The 25631-nt window shown below is 41.6% G+C and overlaps 2 protein-coding genes and 1 long non-coding RNA gene across 3 annotated transcripts in view; 2 read left to right on the forward strand and 1 right to left on the reverse strand.

Annotated features, from left to right (window-relative positions):
- The window catches only part of LOC110988704 (uncharacterized), a 91640-nt gene that overhangs the window by 65174 nt on the left and 835 nt on the right, over window positions 1-25631 (reverse strand). The window contains exon 3 of the long non-coding RNA XR_015425130.1: window positions 21251-25459. This is a non-coding gene — a long non-coding RNA (uncharacterized LOC110988704). The remainder of the gene's footprint in view (window positions 1-21250; window positions 25460-25631) is intronic.
- LOC110988695 (insulin-like peptide 02) lies at window positions 3105-8028 on the forward strand. The gene is made up of 4 exons (XM_022252474.2): window positions 3105-3263; window positions 5148-5199; window positions 6444-6529; window positions 7144-8028. Exons 1-4 carry the CDS (start codon window positions 3221-3223, stop codon window positions 7263-7265), a joined length of 303 nt encoding a protein of 100 aa, XP_022108166.1. The 5' UTR covers window positions 3105-3220; the 3' UTR covers window positions 7266-8028.
- LOC147799171 (uncharacterized) lies at window positions 13191-18643 on the forward strand. Its single transcript, XM_087136755.1, is given in 5 exon segments — window positions 13191-14473; window positions 14476-15798; window positions 15800-17040; window positions 17280-18084; window positions 18374-18643. Coding segments are annotated over 5 exon segments (4674 nt in total). The 5' UTR covers window positions 13191-13438.

Consider the following 25631-nt stretch of genomic DNA (forward strand, 5'->3'; position numbering starts at 1 on the left):
TTGACCTACATGTACATGTGTATACATGTACTTTAGGTAGAATAGACTTTTTGCAGTCCTTAGACTTTCTGCATTTTCTACATTTCATTGTGTATTGTTATGGAACTTAGTGACTTATTCCTTGTTACTCAAAATATTTTGTATCTGTTTATTTACAGTTTTACATCGTTTTCCATTAAACGGCTCCAGTATAGGGGCCCACTTTGGAAGAGATGTTTAGGCCTCTGCACATTTGTGTGAACTAATCACATTGAGGGCAGAAGACTCTCAGCTACGGAAACAGATATACTGGCCATGGGCCTCAACTTTGCAGTTACACCCAAAGAGCTGCCTGCCCTACAAGATCATAGTGGCTCAGACTGAGGTTTTGGCCAAATCCCTTGAACCACCACGTGCCAGCTTGCTACGTAAACGTGTCAAAGTCTGCCTAGATGACACAAAACTACCCACCCGAAACCTCTCCAAGCAGCAGTTTTCTGCAATCAGAGATCTGAAAAAGGACCAGTCCATCGTCATCCTTCGAGCAGACAAGGGAAATGCCACAGTGGTACTGGACCAGGTGGACTATTGTGTCAAGATTGCCAACATTCTACAAGATGGAGCATACAGTGAAGTCACTAAAGATCCAACTAACAAAGTCACCAAACGATTGACGGAGAAACTCAGGGATGCACAGAAACGAGGAGAACTGACTGATTCACTACTGTGGAAACTCAAACTCAAACCCAATCAAGCATGACTTTGGACTTGTCTAATGCCCGTTTAAATAATACCGTTTAAATAAATAGTACCGTTTAAATAATAACACACTCCCAAATTCTATAAAACACATGTTTTGCCAAAATGAAAGCATTCACCATTTTACCCAGCAGTGTAAAGTATTTCATAGTTCCTTCGCACGAATTACTACATTCCATAAAACATGAAGGCCCCAAGCCATGGAATTCCTTAAATAACTCATTGACCAGCATCCACAGTCTTCCTGTGTTTAAATTTAGGTTGAAGACCTTCCTTCTATCCAGCCATTCAAGCTCTGAGTAATTACTCAAATGGGCTACCACTTTACTACCCCTAATTCCTGTAATGCTTGATAAATTGGCATTGAAGTGTCATTTGGTATGTTATTATTGTTACTCGTCTTTTTATACCTTAGCTAATTCTAACGTCTTCAGTTCAAGGGCATCCCTACTCGTCAAGCCTTTCTTCTTGGGGATCTCCTTCCACATCGTATCTCTTGTACATGTATCTTATGTATTAGTCTATCATACTGGTTCCAATTCAGTTTAAGGGAAATTATTAATGTAAGATTAAGTCAATATTAATGTTTACAGTGACACTGTTGTTACCTGATGTGGAAAAAATAACGAATGAATGAATGTTCAGACATTTTTGGAAGGAAGGAAAATAATACATAAATCAAAAACCGCCTTTAATTGTTTCTCAAAATACTGGTATTCCTCTTTTTTCTTTTGGGTAACATGGCCTCCGTTGCTCAAAGTACATTTCACGTAAAGTACACCTTGAAAATAGTTCGCGGTACCCGCTGCTTCACCTGACTGTGATCAGTCAGCCGACCCCGGCAAGTTCGGTTGTCGAGTGGTCAAGACGTCTGCACTAGTAAGCAGGAGGTCGTGGGTTCGAGTCCCACCTGAGTGAGCTTGTGATTTTTTTCCTAAGCTTTTGGACAAGCACTGAGTATAGAGTGTTTAAGAATGTTACATGTACATGGGATCAGGCAAAAGCAATTTTCACACCTGTGGTGTTGGTCTATGGCATATTTCAACGTTGCCGAATTTGTAGTTCGGGAGATATTGGCCTACCATATAAGTCAACGCATGTTCACACGTCACGTGACAAATGAAGACGTCATTTTGGCTTCTTTTATACAGAAAAACAAGGAAGTTAGTTTCTACATATCCGGTGAATTTCATGCTGGTGAGAACTTGTTCAGTAACTATGTTAAACAAAATTCACAGTTCTGGATGACGTTATCATAACAACTTTCTGAACAACCTACACCTCTACTGGCACCACCAAACAGCTTGCAAAAGGACTTTTGGAAAAGGTATGACATGTATAAATAAGCTGTCAATCCCTAAAATAGGCTCTTGACAGGACTTAGCAAATCTAATTTCAGATAAGGTCCCTATAACCAAAAGTCGTGTGAAAACTTAGAAAACGTGGGCTGTTTTGAACCTTAACTCTTCAACACTGTAATACATGTACATGCAATATTTATAAAGAAAGTCTCTGAATTTAGGATCTATATTCATTGATTACAAACAATGGCAAGTTTAATGAAGGAAACCTCCATCTAAATGAGTTCTCTAACATTATTGAAAATATCTCCGCAATACAACATGACTTCCAATTGAAATGTTTAGCTCAATTCAAAAGCACAATGAGTTAAATTTGATATCTTGACAATTTGTAACAATTTTTTCGGGACAAAATAGACGTTAGTTTTGGTTCCGTTCATCCTCATTCTTTTTGGGACATCCTGCAAGGTGAATCCTGTGCTACGTACATTGCATCGTGTGATGATGTATCGTCAATCTTTTACATTCAACAATTATTGTAAACTCAAAATACAGTTAACTGGCAAAAGTGCACAACTTCATCACTTAAACGCAGTTTATTTTGAGCAAATTCAGGGACACATTTAGCTACCTTTGTTTAATTATTTTTATTCTGCTGGTATATATCTTTGACTTTGGTAAACGCAGTGTCGTTGAAAAAAGTCGTTGCCTTCAGTTGATTAAATCAAATATTGGTCAAGAGTTTAATTTCTTTTTGGCATAGCTGTAATTAAAACCCGGAAATTAAATGAAAGGGAATGGGACAAAACCTTTAAACTTGTTTCACAGAAACTGTGTAACCTTATCCTGTTGTTTGATATAGAGTTCGTGAAGTTTAAGGTAGAATTATGAGAACCAAAAATAGTTACAGCCCAGGCATTATTAGTTTGGCCTAATTATATAGCGACGCAATTTGACAAAAAAAATCATTTGAGTACGTGTATCTTCTTCAAATGGGTAAGAAGTATTTCTCCTGGTATATCAATTTCGACCACAGTAACTTCGGATTGGGTCAAAATTGCTTATAAAGACATGATCTTGCCACATTTTGGCATACTGAGGCTTGGCGTGTACTGTTTCTTCTCGTGCAACCTTTGCTGTTAATACCGTTTGTTCAACAGCTTACAATCACCACCATCATCATGAATCGATTCATCGTTTTGCTGCTGCTTTGCGCCATTGCAGGTGAGTTGATAATTCACGTAGCCTGTATGGGTGTTCTCTCGTGGTTACGCGTCGTCTTCTGAATGTTGGCATTGCTCATCAAAGCTGTTTATTGGTCCCTGAACGAAAGAGCGACGACGATGTCGTGAACCTTTCCGACTATGTTAGCCTGCACTCCCGGCATAGCTCAAGCACCTCACAGGCTGTAAGCCCCACCGATCCTCGTTCATGCTCCCCCTGAAAAAGCGAAGCTATCGACATGTTTGTTCAACATACAGATAATTTAAACACAATCCACAGTGAGCTGGTCACGTGATGGACAATCGCACTCATCGGATACAGTGTTCTGTTTTCTCTTTATGGATGTGCATTATGTACGTACAACCAAGGCAGCAGTCAATACTAGAGACATATTAAGGCAATCTTGAAAGCACGTATGTTACTCATTGAAGATTTCAAATTGTACATTGATCAACCCAATAACTATGAGTTTTAATCTTTTGACATATTTTAGTTGCCGTTAAAAGTTTTTAAATTTTATTTTTTTCCCGTTTTACCCTCAAAGAGCCCCCAGCCCGGTGATTTTTTATACAGGCGTCTCTAAGATTACTTTCTGCGTGCTAATACCTTACAACAATTTCTTCCAGTGTTTTAGCTTCATTTTGACCCCAAATTTATGAAAATCGGACGTGGCGTTCTCTCTCGGCGACGAATATTAGAAGGCAGGGTGAAGCGAGATGTGAAATTTACAATGACTTTGTACACAGCAGGACAGAGTGGTATCCTGCCATAAATAATTAATTAGTCATAATTATGTAAAGACTTAATTAACTTAGATGAAATTTCACACAGATGATAAGTATGGATGCCTCTATGACACTGTCAAATTTCATTGAAGTACATCATCGTAAGGTGGAGATGGAGGGGGCAGATTCCCCCCCCCCCCGGCTGTGACAAGGCCAAAAAAGTCTGGCTCTTTGAGGGTTATTATTAATTAAAAGACCATAGTTTCTTATTCATTTATTTTGTCTTGTTATGACGCCACGATCGCACACGACAGCATTAATTTCCCATATCAGCACTCCCTGCTATAAAAAACTTTTCTGAAGTTCCGCATATGAAGCTCTTATATCCCCAGCTGTTCTCCCACAGATTAAGGTATAAATAAATTTCTTAAAACAATTTAGATTAAATCAATTTTTTTTCAATCAGAGTTGAAAATGCCAAAGTCCCAGCCATAAATGTTTCTTATTACAATTACAACGCCCCAAGATTTTGACGTGGGATTTGTTGTAAAGCACAGTGCTTGCAGTGCATTAGCGGGATTGGAGCTACATGAACTGGCCATTGCTTTAGCTCTAGAACCTGGTGAAGGTCCAACAAAATTATCAAGCTTTGCTCGACCGTTGGAAACACATGCACTGAGACCAAGAAAAGAACCCAACAAAAATGGAAATTTCCTGTACCTTATGAAGAATTCATTCTGTGGGAGAACTCGCTGATTTTCTGAATTTTTTTAATTGTTACTTCGAGTTGTAGGATTTCGGAACGTATTCTTGTTGCGGGCGTCGCAGGCTCCCTGCGTTCGACACAGTTCTGGCTATTTTTAGCGGTAGTAACCAGTGTATCCGCGCTTCGTGCGCCTGGAAGTCGCTTCACTTTACTTTCTTTTGGGAACCAAGAGGAGAGTTCACGAATTAGCAATTAAGACTTCAATAATGTTTGAAAACTCAAGTTGGGCAAAACGGAAGTTTTCAAAACATCTTTGCTATTCAGGTTTTGTGCGTTTGTAATGTAACAAATAAAAGCATAATGGCCCAGAAGACCAATTAATTTGTGACTTGTAAGCCTACCCTTTCGTTTCGTTTTCTTTTATTTGTACTTTTTCGGTTGTTTTCTCAACAGTTCAACAAATCAGTGGCCATCCAGGCGCGGACACCAAAGAGGGAGGGAGAGTGTAAGCAAAGTTATCTCGTATATAGTTTCATTAAAATAAATATCCAAAAGGCATCAGTACTGTCGTTGTATATTTTAATAAGGAACAACGTTTTGCTTGACTGGACTTAACCAAACACATGTAGGCCCTATGTTTAAACCTCAGGTCAACCGAATGGTCTCTACGCCTTATTCGTTTTTGCTATTTTTTTCATGAAAAAAAATACGGCCAATGTAATCAACTCCCGTTTTTGCCTACCTCTGTTCATGCTGAACAGCATAGTGTAGTCCCCTTAAATGTCTAGGATTCCCCTTACCCAGAAAACAAAATATTCAAGTTGGCCCCTGGCCAAGTCCCATGGGAATGTGTATAAACAATTTTGCCCCGTGGCCCCATGGGAATATTTATTCGGCTGAAGCCAAGGCTTGCCAGAGCTAGCCATGCAGGTCCTGTCATATGTCATGTCTGGCAGGCCAGCGGCATTCTCTTATGTCTCAGAGTCATTGATACCGGCTGTTTGGAGAGGATAGCTGTGGCTTGGCAGTTGATAAATGGCGGAAGCTTGGTCCTAACGGCATATGATACTAGATATGGGGCGAAGAGAACCCCCCTCCCTTTGTGTTGGTCATTGGAATTCCTTCCGTATTGTGGATGATTTATTTTTTAATTGCTAGTGTGCCCTCTCAATTTACATTAGCATTTCCGACCTAGTCAAGAAATTCACACTCACTTCTCATATTTCGATGCAGTAATTTTTTACAATCCATTTAAAAATGCTTTTCAACAAAATAACCCTCTTACTTAAATATCTCCCGGAACATTTTCGCTTCTTTGATTAAAAGATAACACCTTTAAAATTGCGAGTTATACCAAACAAAGACTTGGGAAGTAAACAATATTTTCATCCACTTTTCATGCTTGGGAAAACTGATTAGGTTCCTTAAAGGCTTAAATTACAGTTCATATTAACGGGTTAAACTGACGTTATTCTCTGACCCTATATTTCCTTCCGCTACATAATCTATCCATGTTTGAGAGGATAATTTCGTTTCTTCGATTCAAAGACATTTCGAAATTCCGACGTCACCTCATTAATCGAGTGCAATGTAGCGTATAAGACATTGACGTGCTTGTCGTTGTTCAGGATGATGCTGGCTGGTATATTGTCAACCTATAACTTTCTTCAGCAGTGGATGCCATTAGTAAGCACAGCCTGTAATTTTTAGAAGGTGATATAATGGCTATCTTGGACCCATTTTGCGCAGGGCTCGCTATCCGCACTACTGTGGCGCGTCTCTTCAAGAAAAATACCGTGAGATTTGCCATGCGTTCCGTGGAGTCTCCAACCAAGGTATTTAAGTCAAAAATGCAGTCTCTTACCCGTGGCGTAGCAAAGAGGGGCAAGGTTAACCCCCATGGGAACGCTGGCCCCGTCTATTCCCTTGAGACGAGGCTGGATACGCAAATGTCTCAAAAAACGTTCAGTCAAACAAACAGAAAAACCCACTAATTTTACATTTATCCAATTTGAGCATTGAGATCGCCCCCTCCACTTTCTCACCATTAAGGCTTTTCCAAGAAGGGCAGATTGCATAATTTAGGAACGCAGAGGTAAAGCACTGCTTGTCCCGTTGCTGTCACAAAAACTCACAAAAAATGTCAACTGAAATCGGGTATAAATTGGTGGAATTAATTCTCACGCTTTTTTGTTTCAGTTTGAACTTGGCGCCTTTTGTTCTATTTTTTTCTTTTGGTGGTCCCAGCTTGATCGCCTTGATGCATGAATGTCTCCGCCAACAGACTGTAAACGTCGTGCAGAAAATGGCCGTAGAAGACCTCTTCATTAATTAAACGGCCCCTGTTGTTTTGTAGAAGAATCGATTTTTTTTTCATCAGTAGGGCTGATGGTGAAGATAATAGAAGGCATTTAGTGAAAACACATTTTTTTCGTCACCCGTGCTGCAGAGTTTCTGGATTCAAAGGACGCCAACACATTCTTATTCGGACGTGGTATCGGGAAGCGAAACCTTAACGAGGAATGCTGCGGTGAGGGTTGCGATGACGAGGAAATTTATGAAATCTGCTAAAAGAGAAACCTACGTGAACCTGGCTGACTTCTTGCCATCTTCATATTCAGCCTTACAACAATTAATGTTTTCCCACTCATACTCATAGGTGGTGGTTTTCTTCATTGAATAGTAAATACAAAATGGCATTTGCTTCCTTTTTTGACATGTCGTGAACATTCAGCACGCAGTTCCTATTTCTAACGCGTATATTACCTCCCATTTTGGGGGTTGTCTCAAAACAAATCTTTGGACGTCGACATGCATAGCCAAAAAAATATGGCAGGTGTTGATCCTACTGAATGGATCAAACTTTCCTCCTCCTAGGGGACATTTAAAGGATGCTCAGCGCACTGATCACCCCTTCAGGTTCCTCAAGGTTAAAATGGAGTATTGAAACGCATAACAGCCTGCCTTTCAAACTAAAATAAATTTCTTAAGACGACTTTGTACTTCCGTTCGCACACATGACACACGGTTCTTTATTTTGATGGAAAGTCTTCAGATAAAGTAAAAAAAAAACCAAGAAGGATTCTTGCCTATAATGTGCTCTGGGTCATATATGAAAACTGGCGAATGCGATAAACCACGAAACCATAGCAAAAAAAGGTTCCATGTCAATCTATGTTTATGCATTATTGGCAATTCTTCTCCAGGAGTTACTTCTTAAATTAAATTAGCAACACTTACTACGAAGGGCCTACTTTAAGTTTATCTCTCCCTTTCAACTGTTCTGCACAATGATTTCAGTCTACATGAAAGATTAAAGTTAACTTGCAAAGAAGTCAGTTGGTATTTCTGTGTGATGATTTATAAAACTTGTATCTTCTGGACATTGCAGAACGTCAAACTATATGTAAGATTGGCTGTCCGGGTCATCATTGTAATTTTTTAACTAAAGACCTTACAAAATTAACCAAAGTTGGCAAAGTGTAAGGAGAACAAAGGAAAAAGTCTCTAAAATTTGTAATTGATCCAGTTATTTATAGGTACACAAATCTGATTTTGGCATCGTACCATCTCTCAATCTTCATTCTCTGCACTCTCGTGCCTGGCAGAGAGCTCTTAAGTTAAACTCCAATTTTCGTCCGTGTCCCTTTTGGGTCATATCAAGCGCTGGATGACTTTGCCGTCCAAATCTTGAGCGCAACAAACTGTTGCGTTTCCTAAATACCAGGCTTGTGATAGCATGGGCTTTTACTATTTTTCACAAAGGATGTGATATTCTGAGTCAAAATCTTACAAAATGTACTAAAATGAGCGGGAAACAAAGGTTTGGGGTAACAGTTTGTTGCTCTCACCTGTCCTCTGTTGCTTCAACTAATTGAGTTCATAAGTGGTTAAGAATGAGGAGTAGCTGAAGATAAAGTTGTATGTTACTAAAACTACGGCTTGGCAGGGAACATTGAAAATCCAAGTCAAACGTCGTGGGCACGGTATTAGGGTATATTGCATCGCACAACTCGACCCATTGGGCGTGGTGGGAGCTGTTTGGGGCCACCACGGTGACGAGCAACAGCTGGACGGGGCTACCGACTGCACTGCCGCTGCTTAGACTAGAATGTGGTGAGGCGCAATGATGGAATTGCCGCACTGGCTCAGTGTAGAGACGAAGAGCACCGTGGCTAATAAGCTGGACCAGAGCGGCGAGGGACATGGGAGTGTCTCGCTCGGCTAGCGGCGACGGGCCGCTACGATACAACTCGCTCTACTGGGCTAGTTTGCACCACACCTAAGCTAGCTGGGCGTCCATATGTTTACCAACGCACTTAAAGAACGACAAAAGTATGGGGGCGCTAGAATTTCAGAGGTTTGTGGGTGTGCAACACTTCATGTACCTATGCAAACCGAGGACAGATTCTTCATAAAGCAGACCGTGTGGACCCATTGACAGCATTCCCCTGGTTTCTTGAGCGCTAGGTCGGTTAAGTGGAACTTTTTTACTAAGGTAACTGTTTTCTCGTAACATCCCACATACACCCGCTACAGTTACCATAGAAAAAGCTTCCTGCATCAGCAATTTTTCGACAGACGGGTCTCTAGACCCACCAGCTGGGGTTCAACTACATCTGCTCCACTAGCAATTGTGGGTTCGTGATGGCGCCGTTTGCCAGAGTAGACAGTAAATCTGTTCCCCGGTAAGACTGTCCAGAGGATAGCATTACCAGGTAAAAATTCCCCCCCCCCCGCCAAGTAAATCAGTCCCCCTGAAGGTTATTCTGTCCCATCCTGGTAATTTTGCCCCCCCCCTCGTTTTGCCACACAGAAGTTGTCATTTTCGTGTTGGGATGATGAATTCAGTCCACATAAAAATACAGATCGAGTTTTTTGGAGCTTCATCAGGCTTTCAAATTGGGGAGGGGGGCACGACATATAAGGTCAACCGAGCCATGTTTCTGCACACTTCTTGCAGGAACAGTAATTACTCTCGGTTCTGGCGAGGCGCCGAGGGTACGGATGCCCTTTAATACCAATTTAAACTCAGCAAAAATAGCTTTATAATTGCGAAACAGTGCAATATGTTGCGAAATAACGATCTGCGTTTCCGAAATCACACAGTAGTTTTGGTGATCTTATGATTGTTGCGTTCTCAGGGGTATACTCGTATTAACACGAGTAGTTACTCGTATTAACACGAGTAGCTCGCTCGAACGCACCCCAAGTTCGTCTGCTCCAGTATAAAAAGAGCAGCATCAACAATTGATGACTTCACAGTTAAAATAAGTCTGTTAAATAACAGTAGATTCTATTAATTGGCATTTCAGAAGTTGCTGTTTGGGACAACATATTCTACTGTCCATTTTCTCTGTATACTATCAGGAGATTCTATAAGAAATAAAATTAATTCGTACGTACCGGTACGGATTACTATTTTGTACGTACGGATTACGTAAATTACGTACGGTTTTGTAAATAATGATCCTAGGCACTGGTCACATTCAAACTTCCTCTGGAGGAGAAGCATCCCCTCATCGGTAGAAAAAAGCCATGCGGTTGGGGAGTTTTGTTGGTAGGGCCGGACGCATACACAACGCATATATCTCATTATCAATGGAGAACCAGCAAAGAGTAGTTTCTACCCAATGGTATCTGTTGCAAAGAAATCGCACACTCTCTTGGTCCCGCTCGGGCCCAATGAACTAAAGTTTAGTCATGCAATGCAACATGTGGATTACTAATCCACAAATACTGCTTGGTAATCCGTACGTAAGAAGCGGTAATTATTTTTTTGTACTTACCATGTCCTTAAAAACTTCCATAGGACCCTCCTATTAGTAAACAGAGAAAACCTCGCAATAGAGTGTGCTGTCCCAAGACAGAAACTTCTGTAATGCCAATTGGCAATAAAATGTACTGTTTTTAAAACATTCATTTTTGACAGTGCTTTTCTTTCTTGAGGGCAATCCATAATAGGCCAAACATTGTTTAAGGGTCCTTAAACTTACGTTGATACCACGATACCAAAAACTGCAATATGTGATCATAACTCAAACCAAGAGAGAGGTACAAACTCACGAGTCATGCTTACTGTTTAGCTTTCCTCAAATATCCCCGAAATCACCTGCACTGCTTGCTCATGGTCCGGAGAACTGTTGCATCATTTTGCAAAGGTATTGCATTATTTCGCAAACTTACTGCGTTATTTCTCAATAAAAATATTTTTGCCGAGATAAAATTGGCACTAACGGGCTTCCGTACGGGGGAACTACGACGACCCCTCGGAGCTGGCACCTAGCATCTTTACCATCTTGCCAAAGAATTAATTAACACGGGCGATTTACAATTCACTGCCCCACCGACTGGCCTTCTTGGCAGTGCGTTGTGTTCGACAAAGTTACATTCGTCAGCTGAGCTGAGCGCGGGGAAGTTGATTTGATCCCGATGTTTGCTTGTCTGGGCAGAAGATTCGGAAGTGTTTGAGTATCAATGTCAATTAATCAAGATGGCGGTTTTGTGAGGCAAGGAATGGCCCTACCATTCAAACATTTCCTGAAATTGTTTAGTGGCATTTGCTGAAATGCAAATTGTGGCAAGTAGACCATGTTTTTATCGACCGTTCACGTAAAAAATTGGTGTCGCGCTGTATTGCGAATCACTCGTCCTGCGACCACCTCAAATTAGTAGCTATTTAGGTCGCAAAGTCAACATCTTAAACCAATAGCTCTGATATAATTGTAAATCCCACTCTCGTATAGTGCGGAGGGATTGGAGCATATCATAAGTTTTTTATGGGGGGATCAATTCTGAGCTAGCATCCCCTCCACGACAATTCCCAGGTGCCCCACTTGCCTTTCATAGCTAGAGGTTTGGCAAAATTTTGTTTTGTTTAGACGCGTTTGGAAGGAAAGGAAAGGGAAATAATTTACATAAGTAATGCATTGATCACAGTCGATACTGCGCATAGGGAAAGTTGTCGTACGCGCAACCATAAAACAAACACTTAGCTGGTTCACATGGGGGGAATTTAGTTCTTCAATATCTGGCCCTATGAAAATTGGATTTCATTATGTTTACGGCTCAGAAGGGGACAACATCTGTTCAACCGATGAGTTTATTGTCAACACCGAAAGTGGAAACGTTCTAAACATGTTTTTGCCGCCTAAACGTTACACTTTTTCTTGTGCAGAGCTCACTCAAACTGTGCATTCGAGCACTAGAAGTTTCCTTAAATATCGACGTTGGGAGTCAAGATATCACAGCCAAATGTTCAGTTAGGTTTGCCATTTTAGAGGTGTACAATTAGTAATTACCCACTTTTGGATTGTATAATTATGCTATTTGTGTGTTATCCTAGGAGAGAAAGCTAATAATTTTTGTGGGCACCCGAGGCTGGCCTAAAGACGTCCACTCGCCATTTTTATTTTAGACGTACTGAATATTCATGAGTCTCCTACCAAATTTGGACATCGTGTTTTTATTAATGGTACATTTAGTAGTGCTTGCATTCTTTTCTTATAGGTTGCTGAACTTGTCATTTTAGCCGGAAAGCAGTACTTACATCGAGTTCGAAGTGCATCTTGAGCTACATTAACATGTACAGAGAGAACACTTGTGTCAGCATATCGTCAACTCAAATAAATTGACACAGGAAATTTTCCAAGAACTACCTATTTACAGTTCATTTACTGATTAAAAAAACTTGTTATACAGTGACAAATACAATTCTAGTCTCGGCCTCGACATTTTCTCTCTTCTAGTCAACTCACAACTTATTCCCTCAAGCATGGTGGGAGGATTGAGTGGTTCTATTCCATCTTTCGTCCAGCTCAAGAAATTAGGTCTTGACAGCAATAGCACCCCCACTGGATGCACCTTAGACAGCCACTCAGAAGGGAGAGGAGCCTCTCAATGCTGAAGCCCCAGAAATACTATCTGACATTGCAAATTAACATCACCAATACCTACTGATAATACCCTGATTGAAAATATAGCCGAGTAATACAAGATTCTGAAATTCCACGGGTAAGTACGTCCACTCCAATGATGACTACAAAGGTAATAGGTTGCTCACAATAACTTTAGACAATTAAATTGATTCAACCCACGTCTTTGCAGCAAGTTCTTCCGTCCATGGTCACCAGCTAACCGGCAACTTTATGTTCAGTGGAACATGAGTGTCCCAGCAGAGTACCCGCTCGCAGTACTGCAAGAAGTGGCATCTAATATCGCCATGGTCGAGTTGCAATGGTAGTGTGTAGAAAAAAACCAAACAACTAGAGGGTTGACGGTTTTTAATACAAACGCAGGCTGTTTCGGCGTTTTCGAGAAAATATTTCAAAAATATAACTATGAAAATATCAGAACGAATAGCAGACATTAACATTTCATAAATTGTTACATCAAGTTGGTCTACAGTGAACTGTTATAGCGCCCTCTGTTGACTGGACAAAAGGCATATTGTAGATTCATTGTTTATGTCAGCCATGTTTGCACCATGTAGTTGTTTTGATTAAAGCTTTACCAATTTTCCGTCCATTTAAACCAAGCTCTGTGTCAGTTACGGAAACCTGAGATCACTGAGAGTCTTGCCAAAGAATTCAAATAAACTAGTCATCAGTTCGACTTAATATTTCGAATAACAAGACTTTCTAGTCTGAGTTAGTCTGTCTGGCACTTTGCTCCCGGATGATCCATCGTTCGAATTCTGCCTGCTAACCTGGGACCAGACTGGAGTGAAGTGCGTCACGATCACCATGACTGACACAGCCATAAAGGAGCTGAAGGTAAAACGGAGGAATGCGAAGGCGGCCCTCACGAGACAGGGTAGGGCACTCCATTTACTAATTGATAATGACAGGGAGGCCTCTGAAGTCACAGCCCAATTACAGAAGTTTGAGCATCTGTACGAACAGTTAATTCAAAAGCATGAGACGAACACCGAGCAAATTGTGAGCGATGATGAATTTGAGCAGGAAGAAGCGTGGCTAGAGGAATGCCAGCAATCCTTCATCAGTATCCAGTGTAAAGTTAAGGACCATTTGCAAATGGCAAATGCTAACCAAGTTGCAAATGCACCGGCAGACGTACAGGCAGCACAAGATAAATCTGTCAAGAAAAATATTTTGGCAGACACCGATATGGAGGAACCACAGTCAGAAGAAAAAGCTACCGTGCCATCTGAGGAACCAGACATCGAAAAACTGGCACAAGCTCAAGCAACAGAGCCAAATGCAGCAGATGTAAAAATGCCCAAGTCACCACTTCCTTATAATCAGCCATGCGGTTTCAAGGTAGAAAAACCCAAAATGCCGAAATATTCTGGAGATGTGCGTGAGTACTTCATCTTTCGTTCTGACTTCAAACACCTGGTAGATAACCGGTACAGCAAGAGAGATTCCTTTGCATTGTTGCGCACATGCTTGCATGGAAAACCACTTGAACTGATCAAAGGCATCGGATCAGATTACGATGCTGCGTGGGAGTACTTGGACTCTATATATGGCGACCCACGATTTGTTGCAGACACAATCACTCAAGATGTCATCAAGTTTAAGCCGCTTCGTGATGGAGAAGATGCCAGATTCTGTGAGCTAGTACATCTCATCAGGCGAAGCTACAATACCTTGAAGGAAGCTGGACGGCCAAACGAAATGAATAATAACCATATGATTGCTGTTATTGAACAAAGGATGAACTCAGATGATCGGAAAGTTTGGTCCAGACATCTTGAGAGCCAGAAGCAGACAGCTACTCTGGAAGAATTGCTGAATTGGATGACATCCGAAATCCGAAAACCCGAATGCGTGCAACTGCCCCAGTCCGCTGTTCGACTCAGAATACCCGCCCAAGTGTACATCATGTACACAAACGAGACCAGAAGCCATCGACAGCCCGCAGCAAATGCTGGGTCTGCCCAGCATCAGATCATTGGACTGACCAGTGTGAAAAGTTCAAAGCAGCAAACCCAGGAGATCGGCTCAAGATGGTGAGGGAAAACCACGCCTGTTTTAGCTGCCTGAAGAGAGCCGGACGAGACCACAACATGAACACATGCTCAAGACGTCGTCAGTGCACTGAAAAGATGAATGGGATCCAGTATCAGCTGCATCACCACCAGCTATTACACATCACACCGAATCAGACGAAAGGTACAGTTGGTGTAGCATTGAGTGCAGTTTGTACTGACGCCTTACTACCAGTGATTACAATAAACATTTTGGGAAAACAGACCAGTAGAGCAGCCAATGTCCTTCTTGACTCGGGAGCTCAAGTGACACTGATCAGGAAGTCCCTTGCAGACACCTTAAAATTGCGAGGGAAGGATGTAACAACTACCATAATCAAAGTAGGTGGCGAGGAGGAGGAGCTGCGAACCAAAGCCTATGAAGTCCGAGTACGGCCCCAGAACAGGGGTCCCACATACATGGTCACAGCCATCGGAATTCCATGTATAAGCGATGACATAGCTGAAATTGATATGACAGAAATAGCCAGCCGATTTCAGATACCGGCAGGCAGTCTCCGTCGAGGTAGTGGTAGTGTTGATCTTTTGATTGGCATTGACCATGCACGAATGCATACTGGAGAAACTCGAGAGGTTCAAAATCTGATTGCCCGCCAATCCCCTCTCGGCTGGGTGATCTTCGGGGCAAATTTAAAACCGGAACAACAGACCAAAACGAGCCAAGTTCTTCATGTGAAGTTCACCAAACCAGTCGACATGTCAGACTTTTGGTCTACCGAAGCAATGGGTGTGGCCGTGAAGGACTGCAACTGCCAGCCAGAAAAGATGAGCCCGAATGAACACAAAGAAGCCAAGCTGATAGAGGAATCCTGCTTCAGACAGGGCAACCAGTGGATTGTTCCGTACCCTTGGAAGAAAGATCCAAATGATCTACCGGACAACAAGGAGCAGGCTGAGGAAAGGCTGTGTGCAACCGAACGACGACTGGCAAAGAATCCCGCCTATGCTGATGCATACGACTCCCAGATTAAAGAGATGGTAGATATGAAGTTTGCCCGAAAGCTGTCTGATGAAGAGCTGAAGTCGTACACCGGTCCCGTGCACTACATCTCACATCACAGTGTTCTGAAGCCAGACAGTAAGAGTACCCCCCCTACGAATTGTCTTCAATTCATCAGCAAGCTACCGAGGTCACAGCTTGAATGACTACTGGTTCAAGGGACCAGATCTTCTAAATAGCCTGTTTGGAGTGATTATGAGGTTTCGTGAGAACGAGGTGGCAGTATGTGCTGATATATCTAAGATGTACCACAGAATCCGTATACCAGAGCAAGATCAGCACGTACATCGTTTCTTGTGGAGAAACATGGATCTCAACAGAGTGCCGGATGTCTACATCAAAACAGTCTTGACGTTTGGGGATAAACCAGCCCCAGCTATGGCCCAGACAGCATTGAGGAAAACAGCAGTGGCAGCAGAGCCTAGGTTCCCACATGCAGCCAGAGTTCTCAGAGAGAATACATACATGGACGACATCTGTGACTCAGTTTGTACCGTGGAAGAAGGCAGAAAACTAACCGAAGAAATAGATGAAGTTCTAGCTGAAGGCGGATTTGCTGTCAAAGGATGGCTGTCTAACAAGCCACTGAGGAAAGACAGCTGCGGACAAGGAGATACTCCACTACCCGATACTCCCAGCCAAGGAAAATTACTGGGAACCGTATGGAACCACGAGACAGATGAGATCTCCTTCAAAGTCACTATTGACAAACGAATCACCGAAGAAGACCATGCCAAACCCAAACTGACGAAACGCTATATCCTGAGTCAAATTGCCAGCATATTTGACCCAATAGGATTTGCAGGCGCATTCCTGATTCGAGCAAAAATTGGCATGCAGCACCTGTGGCAACAAGGCTTGGGTTGGGATGAGGAACTACCAACCCAAGAGCAGAACAAGTGGATTACGCTGTTTAAGGAAATGCAATCTCTTAACGACATTGCATTCCCCCGTTGCCTGTCTCCAGCTGATGTGACGGGATCACCCATGCTTTGCATTTTCTCTGATGCATCGGAAGAAGCATTCGGAGCATGTGCATACTTGAGATGGCAACTGGCAGACGGCTCATTTGGAGTGCGGTTCGTAACCGCCAAGTCACGAGTTGCTCCATTGAAGAAGCTGACAGTGCCCCGACTAGAGCTACAGGCAGCTGTAATTGCATCGAGGATGTACCACACAATTCAGGAGGAAACCAGGCTGAAAATTGATGAGACAGTCTTCTTCTCCGACAGTACTATTGCTCTGACATGGATCCGAAGCCAGGCAAGAGGATTCAAGCCATTCATATCAAACCGAGTGGGCGAAATCCAAAGTAGGTCCGACCCTTCACAGTACCAGGTGAACTGAATGTGGCAGATGACATATCCAGGGGTGTAGACGTGAACCAGTTGAATCAGCAGTGGATGACTGGACCAGAATTCTTATACTTACCAGAGCAGAGTTGGCCCCACGATATCACCCGCGTTGACAATGACGAGGTTGACAAAGAACGCCGGAAGACGCAGCCTGTACTCATCATCACTAGTTGACAAGATGCCATTGACTGTAAGAAATTTTCTTCATGGAGAAGATTGCTGAGAGTCACTGCCTATGTCTTACCATTCGTCCACACCCTACGGGCGAAGAAGCAGAGTAATGCCGACAAGGAGCCCGGAGGTCCACTCCTGCCTCGCGAGATATCAGAAGCCACAGACTACTGGCTGATTCAAGCACAAAAACCTCTACACCAGCGAGTGGCAAATGGAGAATTCAAGATGCTGAGTCCATTTACTGATGAACAGGGTATCCTGAGAGTTGGTGGCCGATTGAACGAATCAGTAATGACGTACAACAGGAAGCACCCGGCCCTACTTCCCCATGATCACCAAATTTCCCATCTGATAATGCGCAACATCCATGAAAGCGGCCACAATGGAGTAGCCACAACCGTAGCCAAGAACTATTGGATCCTGAAGGCGCACAGCTTGGCTAAGACAGTAAAGCACCGATGCGTACTCTGCCGAGAGCTGGAGCACAGAGTTGAATCCCAAATGATGGCCGACTTACCGAGACAGCGTTTGATGCCTCACACACCGCCGTTCTACATCACTTCATGCGATTACTTTGGGCCAATGCAGGTGCGTATCTCCGGCAACAAGACAACCAAGCACTACGGAGTCCTGTTCACTTGTCTGAACACCAGGGCTGTTCACTTGGATTTGGCAGTAGATTGTTCCACTATGGAAAATTTGCAGGTGTTACGCAGATTTTTTGCTGTTAGAGGCTACCCAGCCATGATGATCAGCGATAACGGCACTCAGTTCGTCGGAGCAGAGCGAGAGCTACGTGAGATGATTCAGGGATGGAACACCGATAGACTACGGGAATCAAAATGGGTGTGCTGAAGCGTTGGTTAAGAGCTGCAAGACTGCGTTGAAGAAGGCCATAGGGAGCCAAGTACTGAGTCCGTTTGAGCTCTATACAGTTTTGTTAGAGGTGGCAAATCTTGTCAATCAGAGACCAATAGGAAGGGTGCCAAATGATCCAGACGATGGCTCCTACCTGAGCCCCAATGACATCCTTCTGGGGCGTGCTTCTACCGCTGTTCCCCAAGGGCCATTCAAAGAGACTAGGAACCCAAGGCGTCGAGTTGAATTTGTCCAAGAGATTGTCACTTCCTTTTAGAAGAGGTGGACCCGGGATGTACTCCCACCACTGGTGCCCCGCAAGAAGTGGACCACAGACAGACGCAATGTCCAGATCAATGATATCGTAGTGGTAGCCGACAGCAATGCCGTCCGCGGAAGATGGTCTGTAGGGAGAGTTCTGGAGGTTTACCCAGGTTCAGATGGAAGGGTCAGGAATGTGAGAGTTAAGACATCTGGTGGAGAGTACGTTCGACCCATCACCAAGATCGCAGTTATTTACCCGGTTGAAGGTTATGATGAGGACTAGATGACCTCATCGGGGTGGAGGATGTTACATCAAGTTGGTCTACAGTGAACTGTTATAGCGCCCTCTATTGACTGGACAAAAGGCACATTGTAGATTCATTGTTTATGTCAGCCATGTTTGCACCATGTAGTTGTTTTGATTAAAGCTTTACCAATTTTCCGTCCATTTAAACCAAGTTCTGTGTCAGTTACGGAAACCTGAGATCACTGAGAGTCTTGCCAAAGAATTCGAATAAACTAGTCATCAGTTCGACTTAATATTCCGAATAACAAGACTTTCTAGTCTGAGTTAGTCTGTCTGGCACTTTGCTCCCGGATGATCCATAAATGTTATATAATTCAATCAGATTGACAAGAGCATCAAACACAGGCTCTTGAAAAACATCTACAAAATCTAAATTGGAAAGTGAAGTATGAAAGCATTGATAAAAAACATACTGGATGATTTCATAATGGCGTCATCAATTAAGCTAAAGGTTTTTATCAAGGTCTTTGTTGGCTGTAACGTTGATGATGATCAAACATCTCAAAATTACCCAAATCGGTTGAAAACGTTTACAAAGTCAATGGGCTGAATTTAAAAATGAAAAATCAATACTAAAATCATATGATGAAGTCATCATGCCGTCATCTCTTGAATATAATTTTGTATCAAGGTCTTTGTTGCCTATCACTTTCACAGTGATGAAACATCGCGAATGTTTCAAAATAGCGACTTGGAAATGTGTACAAAGTCAATAGACTGAAAGCACAAGCAAAGAAGCTGTTCCTTTAAAATGATGTCACGTGATTTGCGTTTCAACTAAAAGTAAATTACAAAATATTACGTCTGCACGGTAAGCAGGAGGTTGTGGGTTCGAGTCCCACCTGAGTAGACTTGTGATTTTTCCCCAAGCTTTTGGACAAGCACTGAGTATAGAGTGTTTATGAATATTACATGTGTGTGTGATCAGGCAAAAGCAATTTTCACACCCGTGGTTTTGGTCAATGGCAACTTTCAACTTTGTCGAATTTGTAGTTCTGGAGATATTGGCCTACCATAGAAGTCAACGCATGTTCACACGTCACGTGACATATGAAGACATGATTATGTCTTCTTTTATTTAAAAAAAAATAAGGAATTTAGTTTCTACATATCAAGTGAATTTCATACTGGTGAGAACTTGTTTAGTATGAGAAACAAAATTCACACTTCTAGATGATGTTATCATGACGTAACAACTTTCTGAACAACCTACACCTCTACTGGCACCACCAAACAGCTTGCAAAAGGACTTTTGGAAAAGGTATGACATGTATAAATAAGTTGTCAATCCCTAAAATAGGCTCTTGACAGGACTTAGCAAATCTAATTTCAGATAAGGTCCCTATAACCAAAAGTTGTGTGAAAAAAAATTTGAAAATGTGAGCTGTTTTGAACCTTAACTCTTCCACACTGTAATTCATAAAATAGTTATAAGGAAAGTCTCTGAATTTGGGATCCAAATTAATTGATTACAAACAGTTGCAAGATTACTTAAGTAAACCTCCATCTAACTGAGTTCTGTTACGTAATTAAAATATTTCCGCAATGCAACATGAGCTCCAAATGAAATGTTGAGCTCAATTCAAAATTACCTTAAGTTACATTTGATATCTCAAACAACAGTTTCTAATAATTATTTAGGGACAAAATAGACGTTAGTTTGATTCCCGTTTATCATTGTTCTTTTTTTTGGAACACCATGTAGTATGAACCCAGTAATACATGCATTGCATGTGTATAGCGTGTGATGATGCATTGTCAATATTTTACATTCAACAAATATCGTAAACTCAAAATACAATTAACTGGTAAAAAAAGTGCGCAACTTCATCACTAAAACGTAATTATTTTGAGCAAAATTCAGGGATATGGTTAGCTACTTATGTTTGATTATTATGTTGTTTCATATGGGGGTAGCATTTTCTGCATATTCTGCTGGTATATATTTTTGACTTTGGTAAACGCAGTGTCGGTGAAGAAAGTCATTGACTTCATTTCATTAAAATCAAATATTGGTTAAGGCCTCAATTGCATTTTGGCATAGCTGTAATTAAAACCGGGAAATTGAATGAAAAGGAAATGGGACAGAACCTTTAGTTTTTCTTTTACAGAAACTGTGTAAAATTATCCTGTTGTTTGATACAGAGTTCGTAAAGTTCAAGTTTGTGGCTCTGCGTAAAATTACCAAAACCCAAAATACTTACAACCCAAGCATTATTAGTTTGGCCTAATTATATAGCGACCCAATTGGACAAAGATATCATTCGAGTATCTTCTTCAAATGAGTTTTAAAGATTTCTCCTTGTTTATTAATTTCGACCACAGTAACTTCGGATTGGGTCCAAATTGCTTATAAAGACATGATCTTGCCACATTTTGGCATACTGAGGCTTGGCGCGTACTGCTTCTTCTCGTGCAACCTTTGCTGTTAATACCGTTTGTTCAACAGCTTACAATCACCAGCATCATCATGAAACGATTCATCGTTTAGCTGCTGCTTTCCGCCATTGCAGGTGACTTGATAATTCACGTAGCCTCTATGGGTGTTCTCTCGTGGTTACGCTTCTATTAAAAGCAACTTACGGTTCTGTGTTCGTCTTCTGAATGTTGGCATGGCTCATCAAAGCTGTTTATTGGTCCCTGAACGAAAGAGCGACGACGATGTCGTAATCCTTTCCGACTATGTTAGCCTGCACTCACAACATTGCTCAAGTACCTCGCAGGCTGTGGGCCTCTCCGATCCTCGTGCATACTCCTGGTAAACATGCGAAGCTATCAACGTGTATTTTCGACAAACAATGTAAACGCAATCCACAGTGAGCTGGTCACGTGATGGACAATCCCACTCATCGGGAACAGTGTTCTTTTTTCTCTTCATGGATGTGTATATTATGTACGTACAACCAAGGCGGCAGTCAATACTAGCGACATACAAGGACAAACCTGACAGCATGCGCTGTTACTTATTGAAGATTTTACTTGTTAAATCGTACATTTTTCAACCCTGTGCTCTCCAGTTATTAAACTGATTGTGAGTTTTAATATTTGGATACAGTTTAATTTCCATTAAAGTTTAATGTTTTTTAACTTTACTTTTCCTGTTTAAAAGAACCTAATTTTTTTTAAATTCATGCAGTGCTAAAAATCACGTTATGACATTTACGTCATGTTAAATGTCGCGCCGCCATCGCACAAGACTGCTGTAATTTCCCGTATCAGCGCTCCCTTCTATAAAACACTTCTGAAGTTCCGCATATAAAGCTGTTATATCCCCTGATGCTCTCCCACAGATTAAGGTATACATAAATTTTTTAAAACAATTTGGATTAAACCAATTTTTTTTTCAATCAGAGTTGAAAATATCAAAGTCCCAGCCATATTAAAAACATGTAAAATGCTTCTTTTTACAACGCCCCAAGATTTTGACGAGGGGTTTGTTGTAAAGCGCAGCGCTTGCAGTGCATTAGTGGGATTGGAGCTACATGAGCTGGCCACTGCATTAAGCTCTAGAACCTGGTGAAGGTCCAACAAAATTGTTGCAGGCATCACAGGATCCCTGCCATTCCACACAGTTCTGGCTATTTTTAGCGGTAGTAACCAATGTATCCGCGCTTCGTGCGCCTGGAGGTCGCTTCACGTTACTTTATTTACGGAACCACGAGGAGGGTTCACGAATTAACAATTAAGACTTAATTAATTTTTGAAAACTCAAGTTGGGCAAAACGGAAATTTTCAAAACATCTTTGCTATTCAGGTTTTTTGCGTAATGTAACGAATAAAAACATGATGGCCCAGTAGACCAATTAATTTGTGACTTGTAGGCCTAAGCCTACCTCTTTCGTTTCGTTTTCTTTTATTTGTACTTTTTCGGTTGTTTTCTCAACAGTTCAACAAATCAGTGGCGATCCAGGCGCGGACACCAAAGAGGGAGGGAGAGTGTAAGCAAAGTTATCTCGTATATAGTTTCATTAAAATAAATATCCAAAAGGCATTCGTACTATCGTTGCATATTTTAATAAGGAACGACGTTTTGCTTGACTGGACTTAACCGACTACATGTAGGCCCTATGTTTAAACCTCGGGTCAACCGAATGGTCTCTATGCCCTACTCGTTTTTGCCAAGATTTTTTTATGAAAAAAAACAACATACGACCAATGTAGTCAACTCCCGTGTTTGCCTGCCCCTGTTCATGCTGAACAGCCTAGTGTAGTCACCTTAAATGTCTGGGATTCCCCTTACCCTATACCAGGCAAGATATGGGACGGATGGGTACCCCCCTTACATGTCAGATCCCTATATACACTCTAGACTATTGTTACCTAACACATCCCCCCCAGAAGTCTGTAAAGAATTCCTTGAGATTCCGATCAAACAATGACCAAAACAAAGGCGGGGGGGGTTCTCCCCGTCCCATATCTTGCTCCAAATGCCTTACCCAGAAAACAAAATATTCGAATCGGCCTGTGGATAAACAATTTCGCCACGTGGCCCCATTGGAATATTCAATCGGCTGAAGCCAAGGCTTGCCAAATGCCTTTGGAAAAAAAGAAATATATATATAAATATACACCCTCACAAAAGCGACTATCCGGTAAAGGCCATTGAGAACTTCATAAAAAAAATGTACACGCTACGCCTTGCAGGGTGTTAAGACCGCGGGGCCTTTGGAATCTGTAAACGACCAGAGCAGATAGCCATGGTAATTATTAGTTTTACTATTATTTAAAGTATCAAATTCACATTATAAATATCGTTGTTAATTACCGTCAATATTATAAATACCATTTTGTACAATTCAGCATACATCCCCAATCATTCGTATTTTAACGTCGCTGCATCGCCATTTTGTTTGCTTTTTACGTATCCATGTTCACGGTCCAATGTCAAATGAGTTGTTTCTGAGTTGTAACCTGACAAAAGTGTCCGCATTGCCATTTGTGATCGGCAAGAAAAATACTAAACCGTTAAAAATGTCTTCACTCGTCAACATTTTAGTTAATAACTACAAAACGAGCACTTCTATGTATGGAATCAAATTTAACCTGACATTTAGCAATTTGAAAGGCTAATTCCTTCAATATTGTGGATAATTTATTTTTTAATTGCGAGGTAAATTAAAGAGTAAAAAACCGACATTATTCTCTGACCCTACATTTCCTTCCGCTACATAATCTATCCGTGTTTGAGAGAATAACTTCGTTTCTTCGATTCAAAGACATTTCTAAATTCCGACGTCACCTCATTAATCGAGTGCAATGTAGCGTACAAGACATTGACATGCTTGTCGTTGTTTAGGATGATGCTGGCTGGTATGTGTTCAACCTATAACTTTTTTCAGCAGTGTATGGCATCAGTAAGCACAGCCTGTAATTTATAGAAGGTGATATGACCCATTTTGCGCAGGGTTCGCTATCCGCACTACTGTGGCGCGGCTCTTCAAGAAAAATACCGTGAGATTTGCCATGCATGCATTCCGTGGAGTCTCCAACCAAAGTAGTGAAGTCAGAAATCAAACTGAAAACTTCAAATGCTGTCCCTCACCCGTGGCGTAGCAAAGGGGGGCAAGGTTACCACCATGGTAACGATTGGCCCCGTCTATGCCCTAGCTGTGAGACGAGCCTGGTTACGCAAATGTCTCAAAAAACGTCTGTCAAACAAATAAAAAATCACTAATTCAATCTGAGCATTGAGACCACTTTCTCACCAAGGCCTTTCTCCAAGGACAGGTCACATAATTTAGGAACGTAGAAGCAAATGCTTGTCACGTTGCTGTCACAAAAACTGATTCTTTCCAAAGCTCACAGAAAATGAAAACTGAAATCTTGCAATTGGTGGATTTTATCCCATTTTCCCTCTTTTTTGTTTCCATCTTTTTTCGCACCTTTTGTTCCAGGGGGGGGAGATCCCAGCCAGATCGCCTTGATGCAAGCATGTCTCCGCCCGGTGCCCCACAGACTGTACATATCATGCAGAAGACCTTCTCATTAATTAAAGGGCCGCATCATTTCTGATCAGTCTGTTGTTTTGCAGAAGAATCGACTTTTTTTGGAATGGGGTTGATGATGAAAATAATATAAGACAGCTATTTTTTAGTGAAAACAAAAAAAAATTTTTCTCGTCACCCGTGCTGCAGAGTTTCTGTATTCAAAGGACGCCAACACATTCTTGTTTGGACGTGGTATCGGGAAGCGAAACCTTAACGAGGAATGCTGCGGTGAGGGATGCTCCAACGAGGAAATTTATGAACTCTGCTAAAAGAGAAACCAACGCGAACCCAACCGACTTCTTGCCATCGGCATATTCAGCCTTAAAACAAATGATGTTTACCCTCACATACTGAGCTATGACTGGTGGTGGTTTTCTTCATTGAATAAAAAATATGAATTGGCATTTGCTTCCTGTTTTGACATGTCGTGAACATTAAGCACGCAGCTGCTATTTCTAATCCGTATATTACCTCCAATGCGATTCTGCCCCAAAGTGTAGGCTGTTTCAAAACAAATCTTTGGACCTCGACATGCATAGCAAAAAATATGACAAGTTTTGATCCTACTGAATGGATCCAACTTTTGTCCTAGTAAACAATTAATGGATGGTCAGCGCATTCAAGGCTAAAATGGCGTTTGCTTCCTTTTTGACATTAAAAAAGGTTAAAAAGGTTCCTCAAGGTTAAAATGAAGTATTAAACGGCATAACAGCCTACCTTTCAAACTAAAATAACTTCCTTGTTATGACAACTATGTAGTTTTCTTTGCACGCGTGACACACAGTTCTTTATTGTGATGGAAAGTCTGCTGATCAAGTAATAATAAAGACACAAGAATGACTCCTGCCTATAATGTCCTTTTGGTCATATATGAAATCTGGCGATGTTACCGTGCCAATCCATGGATTGGATTATTATTATTGGATTGGATTAGTATTATTGGCAATTCTCCTTCGGGAGTTATGCCTAAAATTAAA

The sequence above is a fragment of the Acanthaster planci genome, linkage group LG05 (genome assembly GCF_054643075.1).
Source record: "Acanthaster planci isolate LZ-2023a linkage group LG05, COTS_SCS, whole genome shotgun sequence".
In the NCBI taxonomy this organism is placed as follows: domain Eukaryota; kingdom Metazoa; phylum Echinodermata; class Asteroidea; order Valvatida; family Acanthasteridae; genus Acanthaster; species Acanthaster planci.